The sequence below is a fragment of the Phyllobates terribilis genome, unplaced genomic scaffold, assembly GCF_046119375.1.
Source record: "Phyllobates terribilis strain yellow unplaced genomic scaffold, ASM4611937v1 Scaffold_1__5_contigs__length_1240528914, whole genome shotgun sequence".
NCBI lineage: Eukaryota > Metazoa > Chordata > Amphibia > Anura > Dendrobatidae > Phyllobates > Phyllobates terribilis.
This window is the reverse complement of record NW_027362761.1, coordinates 85,083,615-85,100,933: the sequence shown is the minus strand read 5'-3', so window position 1 is coordinate 85,100,933 and position 17,319 is coordinate 85,083,615. Positions and strand designations below refer to the sequence as shown.

General features: G+C 46.7%; 1 protein-coding gene across 2 annotated transcripts in view; it reads left to right on the top strand.

Moving 5' to 3' along the window:
- GRIN3A (glutamate ionotropic receptor NMDA type subunit 3A) overlaps window positions 1-17,319 on the top strand; it is an 847,513-nt gene that overhangs the window by 286,463 nt on the left and 543,731 nt on the right. For both annotated transcript variants that reach the window (XM_073664672.1, XM_073664682.1), the window contains exon 3: window positions 13,178-13,782. In XM_073664672.1, the coding sequence (XP_073520773.1) occupies window positions 13,178-13,782 (605 nt within the window). The remainder of the gene's footprint in view (window positions 1-13,177; window positions 13,783-17,319) is intronic.

Below are 17,319 nucleotides of genomic sequence, written 5' to 3'. Positions count from 1 at the left end.
AGCATAGAATGGGATAACTCCCCTCGGGAGGAGTATAGCCTCAGGGCAGTGAGTGTGGATGATGGGGTGATGGTGCACGAGCGCAGCAGGAATGACTCAGAGTCTTTGCAGTGCAGTTCAGGGTCTTTACTGATGATTATAAGGTAGACCCTCCCGGGAGTACTGGCTAGCATAAGAGGCCTGGTCAGTCTGTGAGCAAGCAGGAGTTCCCCTGGCCAGGTGGAGTTGTAGGCCTCACCGTCTGTCTGCACTCTTCCTGGCTACCTTGCTGTAAGCGGGTAGAAGTAGCCCACGTCCCTGAGTGTACCGTGTAGTGCTCACCCATATGGCTGGTGACTTGGGGCCTTCTGTTAGCCTCCGCTCCACGACCGTGGTGCTGGTCCCTTGCTTGTGACTGAGCCTCCGGGCTTCTATGGCCAGAGGACCTGAAATCCCCTGCCGGCTGGTTTCTGCTGCTGGATATATAAGTCCTCACAGCTTCGGACTCCTGTGTCCGGTTCCTATTGTCTTCTTCCAGGGCGAGCTCTGCTCAGCTTCCAGCCCCTGGTCTTTAGCTCCTAGCTCCTACAGAGCTCCTTGCTGTTACTTTCCCTTGCTCTCACTCTGACTCTGACTGTTCTCTGACTCACTCAACCCCGCCCCAGATCCAGTTTATAAGGGCAGAATTCTCCCCTCCCAGGATTGGGGCAGGAGGATGTTGCATGTTTAAGGGATCCTGACCAGGAAACCTCCCACTTGCTCTCCGACGTAATATCTCTATTACTGTGGTGACCAGACCCCTGGGGTGCCACACATGGCTCTTGTAAGGGGCATTGCAGTTCCTCATAATTTTTGGAAAGCCTTCTATTCACTGCTTAGGCCAACAGTGCACAGGAGACCCAGTTGCTATAAATGGAAAAAAAGGTTTAGTTAACGCCCTCTGACCTCCATGTCATTTCCAAGGGGCATTGGAGTGCATCAAAATTTTTGGTAGGCATTGCACTCACTGTATGCCCTATAACTGTGTAGCTGAAATGCTCCTTTTGTTACAGAAACATATCCTACAAGACATATCTGGTTGACTGGCCTGATATTGATGTGAATGGTCCCTGTTCCTCCTGCTCTTTCTCCTTTGCCACTACCTCATCCATCATTTATCACCTGAAGCTTTGTTTTAACGGGTGTCATAGAACTTGGATAGTAGCAGGAAAACATCCAGCAATCCTCGGAGGAGGTAGGATATGCGCCAAAACGCTGTCCACCTCAGGCCTAGCCGCTACTTCATACATGCGCTTGCATTACAACAAAACAAAGCAGATGCTAACTTCTATCATCCTCATCATGCTCCTCACCGTGGCACTCTCAACTCCCCTGATGGAGAAGCCAGGGCCCACCGGAGGAGTCTGATAGTCTGGTGGGCTCGGCCAAAGCTGCCCTAAAGCAGGCCAGGCTAAGAAAAATGTGGGAAAGGTTACCGGGACAAATAGGGGTGGCTGGGGACCGAGTATGGACACCCGGCCACCCCCTGGAGGCTGGGGAGCAAGCGGGGACACCCGGCCACCAGGCGGCTGGGGACTGAGTATGGATACCAGGCCGCCGACACAGCCATGGCGTGGTGGGCAGATTCTGCCTCCACATGCCTAAAAGGCCCAATTTAAAGTGCAAGCAAGCAAGCAGTATGGTATTGCAGCCTGGGGGTGGGTGGGTGGCAGGCTGCATACTTGCGCTTGCATTGCAAGGAATGGGAGAGGTACAATTGAACACTGCCCTGGGACAAGGACTTGAATGGGGATAGTTGCAAGTCTGGAACGACAGGTGCAAGGTGGGAGACATCTTCGCATGTACCATAAACAGGGGTTTGGCATGCACACGCTACAGCGGAATAGGCTCTCCTTCCCACTAAATGCACTGGGGAGGGCACAGGTAATGTTTTGGTATACTCGCTTAATCTTATGTATAAGGCACACCAGGACAAATATGGGCGGCTGGGGACTGAGTATGGATACCTCGCTGCCGAAGCAGCCATGAGGTAGTGGCCAGCTTTGGCCTCCTCCAAACTAAAAGGCCCCATTTCAAGTGCAAGCTAGCAGTATGGAATTGCAGTCTGGGGGTGGGTGGGTGGCAGGCTGCACACTTACACTTGCATTAAAAGAAAACATAGCAGATGCTAACTTCTGTCATCATCATCATGTTCCTCACCTTGGCACTCTCAACTCCACCGATGGAGAAGTCAATGTCCACCGGAGGAATCTGGTTCTCTGGTGGGCTCGTCCAATGCTGCCTAAAGCAGGCCGGGCAAAGAAAAGTGTGTGGGGGGATGTTCCAAGGAGAAATAGGGGCGGCTGGGGACCGTTTATGGACACCCGGCTGCCCCCAGGCGGCTGGGGACCATGTGTGGACACCCGGCCGCGGGGCGGCTGGGGACCGAGTATGGACACCCGGCCGCCGGGTGGCTGGGGACTGAGTATGGATTCCAGGCCGCCAACACAGCCATGACGTGGTGGCCAGATTCCGCCTCCACATGCCTAAAAGGCCCAATTTTAAGTTCAAGCAAGCAGTAAGGTATTGCAGCCTGGGGGTGGGTGGGTGGCAGGCTGCATACTTGAGCTTGTATTGCAAGGAATGGGGGAGGTACAATTGAACACTGCCCTGGGACTAGAACTTGCATGGGGATAGTTGCAAGTCTGCATCTTCTGATGCGGTAAGGATCACTTATGATGGGCACACTTTTAGACAGTGACCTGGGAGTCAGAGATGCTTCCAGGGGTCTTCCCCATGCTGTTCCCTTGTCTTTTCAGCACTTTATGCATGTGTCACACAGCACATGGCCAGATAAGGTTGTAAAGTGTTAAAATGACATTTCACTGTGAATGCATTTGTCATAGTTGAAAGCAATACAAAAGTGCAAAAACGCATAAAAAATGCTACTTGTGAACATAGCCGAAGGTGTGGAGGAGTATTTTTGTTTTTGGTCATTTATTTTAACTTATACACAAGTCTTTACCCTGGAAAGGATGTTCCTTAACATATTTCACAGGAAAAAAGTTTAACTTTCGTTTTTGAACGTTTTATTGTGAGCCTGTAAAAGTGGCTTAATACCTCTGACCACGCTGTTGACAGCAGTGACCTGGGGGTCAGAAATGCTTCCTGGGGCGATCCCCATGCTGTCCCCATGTCATTTGAGCACTGTCACTATCGTTTTGGGCACTTGTTAGGCTTTTAAAAGACTGCCGGGGTGCCACAGCAAAAATGCTCGAGTCTCCCATAGACTAACATTGGGCTCGTTGCTCGGGTCGAGCCCCCGAGTATCACGGCGAGCTCGGCCCGAGCTTCGAGCACCCGAGCATTTTAGTGCTCGCTCAACACTACTCAGCAGATATGGTCCAATGTTTCAACCAAAATGGTCTTTTTCAAGGACCTCTAAATAAATCAAAGTTTAGAATTGATACATATTATACAGTGTGACAAAAGGTTTTTATAGAAAATGTACAAGAGTTGTACAATGTGATAAACAGGGTAAATAAAAATGTAAACAAGGATGAGGATCAAAAAGAAATAACCGAAGCAGAGGGAGTTGGGAAAGGGGAGGGGATTGGAAGGGAGCATGGAAGTATTGGGTAGAATGGTGAATAGACAACCACATGAACAAATAGATAGGCATGTATTTTCATGAATTGATGGGAAGAAAAATATATTTATAACGTAACAAATCCTTTTTTAACCTCCATATATTGGTACAGTCATTTTATTGATAATACATTGATTGTCTGGTGCGGCAATGTGAGTTCTATACCCAAATGTATTGATTATATCAATGAGAATACTTGTAAAATCAGATTTACGCACGATTCAGATCGGATATAAGTATGTATAGAGATAATGTTACCAATTTTGTTATTTGCAAACTTTTCAGGAAACCTACTGCTGGAAATAGTTTATTATATGCTACCAATAGTCATCCTGGACATATAGTCCGCAATTTACCGGGGAGAGAATATATTCGTGCAAAACGCAGCTGCACCCTGGAGAAAAATTATAAACAGGAGAGTGCTCTCATTGATTCCCATTTTTTAAAGAAAGGTTACTCTGGTCACATTTTAAACAAAGCCAAAATGACTGCTGATTCTAAGACAAGGTCTGAGTACCTTGCACAGACCAAAAATCATGATCAGATGACATCTAATAAACAACCATTCATTTTTTCAACAAACTATAGTGCTAACTATTATCAGATTACTAATATCATTAAAAGGAATTTACCCAAGTGATCATACTCACACGGGAGAAAATTCACCTGTTACTAATTCGCTTTCCACAAAAGGATCATATAGGTGCGGCCAGAAGCTATGTGGCTTTTGTCCTTTCATGTGCAATGTAAAGAAATTTGTATCATCGACAGATAAGAAAGAATATTCTTTAAAATATTTTATGAAATGCAATAGCACATATATAGTGTATGTTATTACTTGCGAAAAATGTGATATGCAATATGATGGATGCACCACTAGAACTTCAAAAAGACATATATTGGAGCACATATATGATTCTCAGAACAGCACCACACGCAGTCTGTCTGGTGCACCACAACATTTCCTGTACTGCCACAATGGAGATGTCAGCACTTTGCGGGTTAATGCAATAGAAAGAGTTTTTTTCACCAAAGAGAAGAGGAGATAGATTACAACTTTTGAGATTCAAAGAGGCTTCATGGATTTTAAAATTGAATAGTCGTACCCCTTGTGGAATGAATATAAAAACTGATTTGATGTATATACATTGACTTATAAAACTATTGAATATTTATTAGGTGCAAAGTAGATTAATTTCACTTTGCCACGTCATTTCCTCTTTGGTCACTATTTAAACAACATCTTTAAGCATAACTATGGCAGAACTATGCCATACTAAGATTAAAAACAATTTTTGTTCGAAACGCGTCAGTGAGCATGACCCAGACCATACGCCTTTTTTTTACCAATCTTGCTTTTTTAATCATTTTTTTTTCAATAAAATGTTGTTTTTTAAATAGACATTTAACTTCTCTGGATTTCCAGTCCTGGATGCATCATTCTTCATTTTTTGCCATAGGCATGTACTGGGTAAGCATAAGAACAACCAACTTATCTCATATGCAATTGGACTTCTTGTGAGTCAGTGGATCAGGGGAGAACCTAATATACATATTGATTAATAATTCAGCAAATAGTTTTTTACAAAGGGAACATACAAAATAAAAACAAAATTAGAAAAAGTACAAAAGGTAAAAACACAAAATAATGTATAAGAAATGAAGGATTAAAAATGGAAAGGGGAAGAGAGTGGAAGTTGGGATATGAGGGAGAAAAAAGCATAAAGGTATTAGATAAAATTAGTCATTAAGCAATTGCTCGAGAGAACTATATATAGGTATATAAAGGGTTAACATAAGGTCAGCGGAATAATCTCATGTATGGTGAGACGTCACTTTCAACAATGAGATCTTTTTACTGTGTTATAAAAGCTTTTTATGGACCTTGGCTCTTACTGTAAAATGTAGACATAAAAATGTCAGGAAAATCCTACTAGGAAAGCTAAACTTTATATAGAATTAATCAGAATCACTGTAAATGATGGCAGTTGTGTACTGACTACTATTTTCCATGATTTTAAGGGTGCAGTCAGACGGCAGTATAAATCGGACCGAGATCAGAGCTCCATGCACGGGCTGACAGCAACTCTCCTGACCTGAGCATGACAGCTGCATACAAATACATGTTGTCACACTCGGGTGGGGAGAACCACCAGCCAGTCCAAGGATTGCGTTCCGATCTCGGTCAGATTTATACTGCTATTTGACTGCCCACAGGTCCACCACATAATAATGAGGCTGTACCAGATAATATTTTGGGGCTGCCAATCTTATTAAAATGAGCAATAAAAACTAAACTATTGGACTCTATCAAGAGCCTTTAATAGTTACACCAAAATAAGCCTGACCACAAGGAAGACATGTTCAAGTACAAGGTTCTGGACTTGCTTGTATTATGTGACATTTAATAGTTTTATTGAATTTTCTTTTGCTTGAGCCTTGAGCTTTGTGCTCTAATAATCAATTCAATATTCACTTTAAACTGCAGGTTTTGTTGAAAGTCTTATTATTAACACAGTAGTATATATCTTAGTAAATTGAAAAGAAACAATTTACTAATAAACCATGGTACAGCCTACAAAATTTTCTCATTCAAACATAGGGTCCACATTAATATATTCAAATTATAGTGATAATTGACCAAGTTGGCTGTTATTATGCCCACTGTTTTTGATTGACATCCCTCTCATCACATTCATAAATCCAAACATTTGTAAATTATTAATGTTCTTTAAAGCCACCATGTCGGAAGAATGTTGGTTATAGTTATGGGTTTGATGGAAGCTCATGATCCTACCATGTAATTTACAGGAAACAAAGATACTTATGGATCACTCTAAAAACTGATTGCTACAGAATGCTGTGATTTCATTAGAATATTAAAATGTTGTAATATTTCTCTTGTGAAAGGATGGCAGCTGGTATGTAGGATAAATGTGACTGAATTTGCTGCAATTCCCTTTTGCAGAGTGAGTTAAAGAGTTTTCCACTGCTATGATATCGATGATCTCTCCTTAGTATCAGATCATGGTGATCTCACACATTGACCCCCTTACTGATAAGCTGTTTACAGTGGCCAAATATAAGGAGTGGATGGAGTTGAACTCTAGAGTCTCATCACACTGTTTAGTGGCCAATGCTGAGTATTCTAAATTTGAATTGGAGCCATTCTGCAGAATCTGGAAGTGGCAGCTAAACTATGTAATGGAGCTATAATAGTCCACTCCTTTCACTGTTTACATCAAGCCGATACCAGAGCTGGTATCAGTTGACTGACGGGGGTGCCAGTAGTCAGACCCTCACCTAGCTAATTAGGGGCATAGCTACAATAGGTGCAGCAGCTGCCATCACCTGTGGCCTGGAGCCTAAGGTGCCCAAAAAGTCCCTTTGCCCCATATGGAAAGACCATTACTATTAGAGACTTGCAATAATTGAGGGCGCTATTGGGGCTTTTGCATTGGGGCCCATGAGCTTCAAGTTACACCACTGAAGCTAATATTGATGACTTATTCCAAGAATAGTTCATAAATATCCTTGTAATGGAAACCCTTTTAAATGGCTAGTAATTGCGGGGAGAAGTTTGTTGAAGGAGCTGTCTAGTCAAAAGAGTTTATCTATAAATGGGCTAGAAAATAGTGTCCTAAGAAATATACCATTATACTTCAATTACATAAGGTTTCTTGATCTGCAGATATTGGTTCAAGGTCCCTGCTGATCCACTTCTAGCTTGTGCACCACACAATAGAGTTTATTGTGTGGGCACACCATCAGTGCTTTCCCTACAGGGGGGCTGGTTGACTGACCTATTTCACTACCTAAGCTAGTTTTCTTCTATGCCACAGCCCATGCAAACATTGGCATTATAATGAGTAGTTAGCCAGTCCCCTTGATACATATCTCTGATCTTGTACCAAAACATGAGACTGCCCACCATGTTGAGAGCAAATGACGCGCCCCCTGGGCCTGTGCTGCTGCTGCTGTGCAGGGGGGGGTACCCGGAACCGGATCGCTGGGGGTTGTAGTTCTCCGTGGCGGTGACCCGGTCCGTGCCCAGGGTGGTCAAACCAGTGGCAGTCGACTTGTATTGTAATAAGTGTCCGACTACGCCACCCGTGGATTGCGGTCAGTGGGGACCGTCGCTGCACTGCAGACCGCTGAGGCTGATGTTGTTTGTGCAGCTGAGTATGGGATGACTCCCCATGGGAGGAGTATTGCCTCAGGGCAGCTAGTGTGGAAAATGATGGGAGTGATGGTGCGAGTGTCCCAGTACTGATGGTGCTGGTGCGGCGATGAAACACAGAGACTTGTGGTGCAGTTTCCAAAGCTTTACTCACTGTTGTTGTTCAGATCACTTCGGCCAGCAGTGACCGCCCGAGCCGTGCTGCGTCCACCAGGTGAGGGACTTGGTCAACTCCCAGGCAATTCCAGAGTGCGGTTCAGAGCTCCCCTCTCTTCCTTTCTACTGGCCGTCCCCACCAGTGACCCACCTTTGTCCAGCTTCCTCGGGCCTTCTGTTGGTGAAACCTCTCTCCGGTTTCCCTGACCCTATGCGGTATGCCTTTCTGGTGGATGTAGTGAGGGGTCGCACCAAGATGTGGTGACAACCTCCGGTTTTGGCTGAGGATTAGTCGCCTCCACCAATTCGGCTTCCGGTACCCTGCTCTGCCAACCCTTCACCCAGTATCTCCTCTGGGAATCTGGGGTTCCTTCTGCCTTCGTGTCTCTGGGCCTTTCTCTGTGTTCCTCGCCTCCTTTCTCCTCTGTTTCAGTTCCTTTCTTACTCTCCTTGCTGTTCCTTCTCTTCTCTCCCTCTCTGCTGTCTCAGGCCTCTACTCCAGGCCTGGCTCTGGAGCTGGGCCCAGACTGAGCCACAGCTCCCTGTCAGCCCTCTCTGGCTGAGCTCCTCTCTGAACTGAACACTGATCTAAGATGGTGCCCACCTTATATACCTCCCTCTATGTGTGAGCCCAGGTGACTAGCAACCAATGGGCTCCTACCTATGCCCAGAAACCCACCCCTATCTGCTCCTACACCACTGGGTTTTCCTCCCCCTTCCCACTCCAGCCAGGAACAGAAGCTGTCGTGCCTGCACTCTGTCTAGTGGGAGCACCGTTGGTCTGTTCCTCGGAAATGGGGTGTGTGTGGTGCATGCAGCCTACTGAGCCCCGGTCCACACTCCATCCTTGCCCGGGAGTGGAATATCACACCTCTGGTTCGAGGTGCAATACCCCTGTATCAGCCGAGTCCGCGGGGTGCAACATTCCCACCTGGTAAATCACAGCACGTCCTCGGGCTGGAAAAGAGCAAAGACAATTTAAAACATACAAATTTTTAAAGTGCACTCATATATAAGACATTAACTTTTCACTCATCCCTTTATGGGAGGTACTCTTCTCTCTTTAACGTTACTGGTATAAAACATTTTTAAAAAACATTCTACTAATGCCACTGGAACTCTTTTTGCAAAACACCATATAAAACTTTTGGCATTATTATTTTAGCAGCATATTAAACTTTCCATTATAAGACATTTTCACATAAACATTTTAAAACATATTCTTGAGCCCTGGCCGCTGTGCAACTTGCGACCAGGTAAAGGTGCAACAGTCCATTTTAACTTTGAGGTAGACGTTGCGGTTCTTGTATAAAACCAGTAGGGGGCGCTTTAAGAAGCGCAACTATGTACAAGGGTATGGCCGCTCTCAGTCCTCGGCCAGTGGGGATAGGGGAATGGCTGCTCACAGTCCTCAGCCTGGTTAGGGATTAGGGGCACACAGGTAACAGTCCTTTAACTATTCCACACGAGTCCCAATGGGGACCACACTTCACTCAGCAACAGTTCCACAACAGTAAACAGTTCCTGTACCCTGACGGGTAACTATGTACAGTTTGTGTACCATCACCTTTCAGTGGCGATGTCCTCCTGCTTCATACTCTTCAGACCCGTCCGGGCCCTCTTGGCACTCGGCCTTGCGACCAGGCCGGTGGTCGCTTGTTGGTCGCGCCCGGGGGTGGCACCGCCAAGGTAGGGGGCGCTGGTGAGGCAGCGGCGCCCGGGTGTGCTGGGTCTTGCGTCCTGGCCCGTGATGTCTCACGCTGTACGGCGCCAGGGTTCAGAGGGCACAGAGCGGGGCGGGGCGTGACGACGGTGCTTGCTGCCTGAGGCCTAGCTGGTGGCGGTGGAGGCGTGGTGTCAGGTACGGTCCCTGGGGCTTCGGGTCCCGCAACGGAGGGTGAGGGCAGGCTGGTGTTCCCCGGGCTTGGGGTGGTGGCGTCCCCATTACCTGCCTCGGTCTCCGTGGCCTCCTCCGCGGCTTCATCTGCAGCTGACGGTCCCTCTTCTCCGCGCCCAGTGGTAAGCGCGCTGCCCGGTTCCGGCGGGGTCCTCTGCTCGTCACCTCCGTGCTGCCGGGCCATCTCCTCTCTCCACCCGGCAAACACATACCGCTGCGCCCGGACCATCCTCCTATTCAGATCTTCCAGCGCTGCGCGCGCACGGTCCGGGTCTCTAGGCAGTTGGGCCAGCAGTTCTGTCAGGCTGCAGGGTGGCTCCGCTTGCAGCAGGCTGCGGGCCAGGGTGCTGGTGGATTTTTCTGCTCCCTCCATCTCCGGGTGCAGCAGGTCCAGACTGATCCAGGCCGCACCCAGCCCCTCAGTTTTCTTTCCTATCCGCCCCCATGGGGGTTGGTCTTGAGGGCATCTGCTGACAATCACCTTCAGGGGCAACCCCCCCACGTTGATGGACATCTCCATTGCTGCATTCATGGCTGGTGGGGGCGGGCTCCTTCTTTGGCGCCACTCTGGGACCTGGCCCATGATGGGAGGTGGCTTCTTGCTGTCCTTTGGTGCGCACATAATGGCGTCCGCTCTGCCAGGGCGGGAAAAACGGATGAAGATGGCGGGAAACGGTCCAAAATGGCGTCTGATGGCGGGAATCGGCTCCGGATGGCGGGAAACGACTCCGGACAGCGGGAAACTTCTGGAAATGGCGGGAGACTTATTTTTAAGGAACATGTGCAGTTTTCTTCAGGCACGCAATACCCGCTTGTGGCGGGTTGGTAATGATCCTGCCGACTACGCCAAAGTTGACGCGCCCCCTGGGCCTGTGCTGCTGCTGCTGTGCAGGGGGGGGTACCCGGAACCGGATCGCTGGGGGTTGTAGTTCTCCGTGGCGGTGACCCGGTCCGTGCCCAGGGTGGTCAAACCAGTGGCAGTCTACTTGTATTGTAATAAGTGTCCGACTACGCCACCTGTGGATTGCGGTCAGTGGGGACCGCCACTGCACTGCAGACCGCTGAGGCTGATGTTGTTTGTGCAGCTGAGTATGGGATGACTCCCCACGGGAGGAGTATTGCCTCAGGGCAGCTAGTGTGGAAAATGATGGGAGTGATGGTGCGAGTGTCCCAGTACTGATGGTGCTGGTGCGGCGATGAAACACAGAGACTTGTGGTGCAGTTTCCAAAGCTTTACTCACTGTTGTTGTTCAGATCACTTCGGCCAGCAGTGACCGCCCGAGCCGTGCTGCGTCCACCAGGTGAGGGACTCGGTCAACTCCCAGGCAATTCCAGAGTGCGGTTCAGAGCTCCCCTCTCTTCCTTTCTACTGGCCGTCCCCACCAGTGACCCACCTTTGTCCAGCTTCCTCGGGCCTTCTGTTGGTGAAACCTCTCTCCGGTTTCCCTGACGCTATGCGGTATGCCTTTCTGGTGGATGTAGTGAGGGGTCGCACCAAGATGTGGTGACAACCTCCGGTTTTGGCTGAGGATTAGTCGCCTCCACCAATTCGGGTTCCGGTACCCTGCTCTGCCAACCCTTCACCCAGTATCTCCTCTGGGAATCTGGGGTTCCTTCTGCCTTCGTGTCTCTGGGCCTTTCTCTGTGTTCCTCGCCTCCTTTCTCCTCTGTTTCAGTTCCTTTCTTACTCTCCTTGCTGTTCCTTCTCTTTTCTCCCTCTCTGCTGTCTCAGGCCTCTACTCCAGGCCTGGCTCTGGAGCTGGGCCCAGACTGAGCCACAGCTCCCTGTCAGCCCTCTCTGGCTGAGCTCCTCTCTGAACTGAACACTGATCTAAGATGGTGCCCACCTTATATACCTCCCTCTATGTGTGAGCCCAGGTGACTAGCAACCAATGGGCTCCTACCTATGCCCAGAAACCCACCCCTATCTGCTCCTACACCACTGGGTTTTCCTCCCCCTCCCCACTCCAGCCAGGAACAGAAGCTGTCGTGCCTGCACTCTGTCTAGTGGGAGCACCGTTGGTCTGTTCCTCGGAAATGGGGTGTGTGTGGTGCATGCAGCCTACTGAGCCCCGGTCCACACTCCATCCTTACCCGGGAGTGGAATATCACACCTCTGGTTCGAGGTGCAATACCCCTGTAGCAGCCGAGTCCTCGGGGTGCTACACAAACATAATACTTATTTATGGATAAATTAAGGATATTAGTAAGACATGTAGTTTAGTATTTTCCACCACTACTAGGTCATATGGAAGTATTTTTCTAAGTCCTTATTTCCTCTTGTAATAATCTGCTTGCATCATTTATATATGATTTGAAATTATTTGTTAATAAACACTTTTGCAAGAATGTTAAGCATTTATTGAGTATTAATTTTGCATATGATGCATTAAAGGAGTTGTCTATTTGAGTAAAGCCATTTTTAAATATATTGATGCTGACCATTCTTTATTAGCTAAAGTGTTGAATGGCTGCAAATATCTCTTGAGAACCCCAAACATCCATGCATTACATACACAGGCAATTAATTTTAATGGAAACCATGTAATGCTTTATTTCTCCTGTGGTGACACTGAATAAAAAATTAACATTTGATACCAGATTCCCCTTCAAATTACATTTAATTGCTGGGGGTCCCAGCAGGGGGACACCCTGTAATTAGCTTTTTTTAAATATATAAGATAATGAAATTGGAGAAATCTTTTAAATATGCATATATAAGTAATGAAATAAAATGTTCTTTGTTGATAAATCATGGTCCTGATAATAAATTTGGCAATATTTTCTAAGCCAGAAAATGTAAAGTTACTTTTTGGTCTAATTTTCCCAAATTATTATTTTTAGCAAACTATAGTGGAAAACATTTTTTAACATTTTAACTGGTTTTACAGTTGTAGTCTCCAAAATTGACTGTGAAATGTGAGATGAAATAATACAATAAGTTTAGACATCGGCAAATGATGTGGAAACATTGGTACAAATGAGATGTTATATAAAATCTAAAACTAAAATTGAAGTGCAATTTATGCTGTAGTCAGTTTTTAGCCTTTGAATCCTGGCCAGAGCCTTGACTGATGCTTAAAAGCAAAGAATGGATACTTTGATAGATAGACTCCTCAGTGCTTAGCACTCTTTCGTTTGATGTAGTGTAAAAGTGGCTTCCAACAATTTAATGACAACAAAACTGAGCTCTGATCTTAGGAAAGTTGACTCATAGAAGCAAACTGTGCCATGTATTTTAATGAAGAATTCCTTATAGTTTAAATGTAGAAATGTAATAATAAAGCATTGCACTTCCAAACTAAAAACCTTAATATTTGCTTTTTTTTCAATGCAGAATCCTCTTCACCTGCAGCTCAGCATTGAAAATTCCCTAACGTCAAATGCCGATGTCACACTCTCCATTCTTACAATGAACAACTGGTACAACTATAGCATACTCCTATGCCAAGAAGACTGGAATATTACAGATTTTCTCACTCTGGCCCAGAATAATTCTAGGTTTCATCTTGGATTAATTTTAAATATTACTGTAAATCTGACACTGACAAATGACATTATAAGCTATCTACAATATAATCTAGAAAGTATAAAGGACACCACATCCACTATTGTTATGTTTGGTTGTGATATGGAAGACACAAGACGAATTTTTGAAACAACTACGCAATATGGAATAATATTACCGGAATTTTTCTGGATTTTTGGAGACTCTCAGAATGTTGATGAACTTAGGACTGAAGGATTACCATTAGGTCTGATTGCTCATGGGACAACTGCTGCTTCCTACTTTGAACATTACGTGCAGGATGCAATGGAGTTAATAGCCAGAGCCGTTGCCACAGCGACAATGGATCAACCAGAGTTGGCTCTTATTCCCAGCACAATGAACTGTATGAACAGAGACAGTCTGAATCTTACATCTGGGCAATACTTATCCAGGTATGACTTAATAGTGTGCTACATTTTTGTCCCACAATACTATAAAATAATCAGCAGATATCAGGATTGATCACGTATAAAAAATTGAGTATACAGTGGGTATGGAAAGCATTCAGACCACTTTAAATTTTCACTCTTAGTTTCATTGCAGCCATTTGGTAAATTCTAAAAAGTTGATTTTTTTTTCTCATTAAAGTATACTTTGTACCCCATCTTGACTGAATAAAATCAGAAATATAGAAATTTTTGCAAATTTATTAAAAAAGAAAAACTGAAATATCACATGGTCATAAGTATTCAGACCCTTTGCTCAGTATTGAGTAAAAGCACCATTTTGAGCTAGTACAGCCATAAGTCTTCTTGGGAATGATGCAACAAGTTTTTTACACCTGGATTTGGGGATCCTCTGCCATTCTTCCTTGCAGATCCTCTCCAGTTCCATCAGTTTGGATGGTAAACGTTGTTGGACAGCCATTTTCAGGTCACTCCAGAGATGCTCAATTGGGTTTAGGTCAGGGCTCTGGCTGGGCCAGTCAAGAATGGTCACAGAGTTGTTCTGAAGTTACTCCTTTGTTATTTTAGCTGTATGCTTAGGGTCATTGTCTTGTTGGAAGGTGAACCTTCAGCAACGTGGAAGAGGTTTTATCCAGGCTATCTCTGTACTTGGCCGCAATCATGTTTCCTTCAATTGCAACCAGTCGTCCTGTCCTTGTAGCTGAAAAACACACCCATAGCATGATGTTGCCACCACCATGTTTCACTGTTGGGATTGTATTGGGCAGGTGATGAGCAGTGCCTGGTTTTCTCCACACATACCGCTTAGAATTATCACCAAAAAGTTCTATCTTCGTTTTATCAGACCAGAGAATTTTATTTCTCAGAGTCTGGGAGTCCTTCATGTGTTTTTTAGCAAACTCAATGCGGGCTTTCATATGTATTGCGCTGAGGAGAGGCTTCCTGGAGCTAAGCCACAGTGATCTTGGGGTTCTTCTTTACCTCTCTCACCAAGGCTCTTCTCCCACGATTCCTCAGTTTGGCTGGACGGCCAGGTCTAGGAAGACTTCTGGTGGTCCAAAACTTCTTCCATTTAAGGATTATGAAGGCCACTGTGCTCTTTGGAACCTTGAGTAATGCAGAAATTATTTTAGAACCTTGGCCAGATCTGTACCTTGCCAAATTCTGTCTCTGAGCTCCTTGGGCAGTTCCTTTGAGCTCATGATTCTCATTTGGTCTGACATGCACTGTAAGCTGTGAGGTCTTATATAGACAGGTGTGTGCCTTTCCAAATCAAGTCCTATCAGTTCAATTAAACACAGCTGGACTCCAATGAAGGAGTAGAACCATCTCAAGGAGGATCACAAGGAAATGGACAGGGTGGTCAGGTGACCGGAAGTGAGAGCGCGCACGGGGTGTGAGCACGTGGGTTGTGGTATGGCTGTGGTGAGCGGCGTGCGGTGGGCGGAGTGGTCCGACTCGGCTCGCGGCCCTCCGTTGAGGGAGCCAGGCGGAGGTGACCGAGTGGACCGGGAGGACCGGTAGGAGGCGACTGGAGGGACGAGCGCAAGAGAGCGCTGTGATAGCATGCAGCGCCGCCGACCGGCGGAGGGCGCCAGGTGGTGGTGACCAGGAGGACCGGTAAGAGGCGACCGGAGGGGCGAGCGCGCTGTGATAGCGTGCAGCATGCAGAGTCCCTAGAGGAGGTGAGTGAGGGGCAGGAGGCCGCGATAAGCGGCCCTACTGAACCCGAGTGTGTACTGTACTGTATTGTATTTGTATTTGTATTGTAATTGTATTATATTTAAATGCTCCCCCCCGGCCTTATTTAAATTAATCCTGTCCATATTTGATCGATCTCCCCCCTATCCATATTTAGTACAACTCCCCCGGCCACCTTTAGTGATCCCCTAGTCCATTTTTATTTGACCACCCCCTGTCCATATTTAAATTGATTCCCCTGATCACCCCCCGTCCATATTTAACTGATCCCCCTGACCACATTTAAATTGACCCCCTGTCCTCATTTAACTGATCCCCCAGACCACCCCCCGTCCATATTAAATTGATCGCCCCGACCACATTTAACTGATTGACCCCCCCAGCCCATAATCAATTGATCCCCCTAGTCCATATTTAATAGATTCCCCCTGTCCACTTTTACTGATCCCCCAGTCCCTATTTATTTGCCTTATCCCCATCCATATTTAATTAACCCCCTGTCCCCCTGTCCATAATTAATTGATTGATTCCCCAGTCCACAATTAATTATTTCCCCAGTCCATATTTATTGATCCCCAGTCCATAGTTAATTGACACACCGTCCATACTTAATTAATCCACCTGACCTACTCAGCTGATTTCCACGTCCATACTTAATTGATACTTAATTGATCCCCCGTCCATACTTAACTGATCCCCGCCGATATCTTATTGATACACTTGCACATCCCTAATTGATCCCCGTCCATACACCTATATATAAATAATTGTGTTTTGTACTTGTATATATATACTGACTGTATCCCCATATTTAGAATGACGTCCATGTTGGCCGGAGCCGTGCAGTGTACATCTTGCGCAATGTATGCATTCCGTGAGCTACTGCTCGAGGTTCCGTACTGCTGCGAGAGATGTGAGCATATCATTCACTTGGAAGCCCAAATTCTGGATCTAAGTGCTCAGATAGCGATACTGAGGAGCATCGACAACATGGAACGGAGTTTGCTGCTCACCGAGCAGACACTCAATGGGTCAATACTGGGGGTGGAGCATAGAGGGGAAGTGCAGGCTGAACAGGCAGGGAGCTGGATAACAGTTAGGAGGGATAGAGGGAAGAAGTATAGGAAGGCTGGTTCAGAACCGGCATTATTGGAGCACGACAGATCCTCTGACCGCCGGGGGAGTGTATGCTCAAGTAATGAGGGGGAGGGGGGAAGTGTAGGGCAGGCAAGACAGGTCCTGGTAGTGGGTGACTCTATTATTAGGGGGACAGACAGTCAATCTGTCACAAAGACCGGGATCGCCGAACGGTGTGCTACCTCCCTGGCGCTCAAGTCCGGCACATCGCGGATCGGGTTGACAGGTTACTGGGTGGGGCTGGCGAAGACCCAGCGGTCATGGTCCACATCGGCACCAATGACAAAGTGAGTGGTAGATGGAGGGTCCTTAAACATGATTTCAGGGACCTAGGTAGGAAGCTTAGGGCACGGACCTCCAAGGTAGTTTTCTCAGAAATACTACTAATCCCGCGAGCCACACAGGAGCGCCAACGGGAAGTTAGGGAGGTGAATAAGTGGCTAAAGAGTTGGTGCAAGGCAGAAGGGTTTGGGCTCATGGAGAATTGGGCCGACTTCGCAGTCGGCTACAGGCTCTACCGTAGGGGCGGGCTGCACCTCAATGGGGAGGGTGCAGCGGTGCTGGGGAAGAAGATGGCTAATAGGTTGGAGGAGTATTTAAACTAGAGACGGGGGGGAAACCAAGGAAATAGGTGGGATGTGAGGCAAGCAAGGGGGAAGGGGAGAAGTGAATATAATGAGGGTG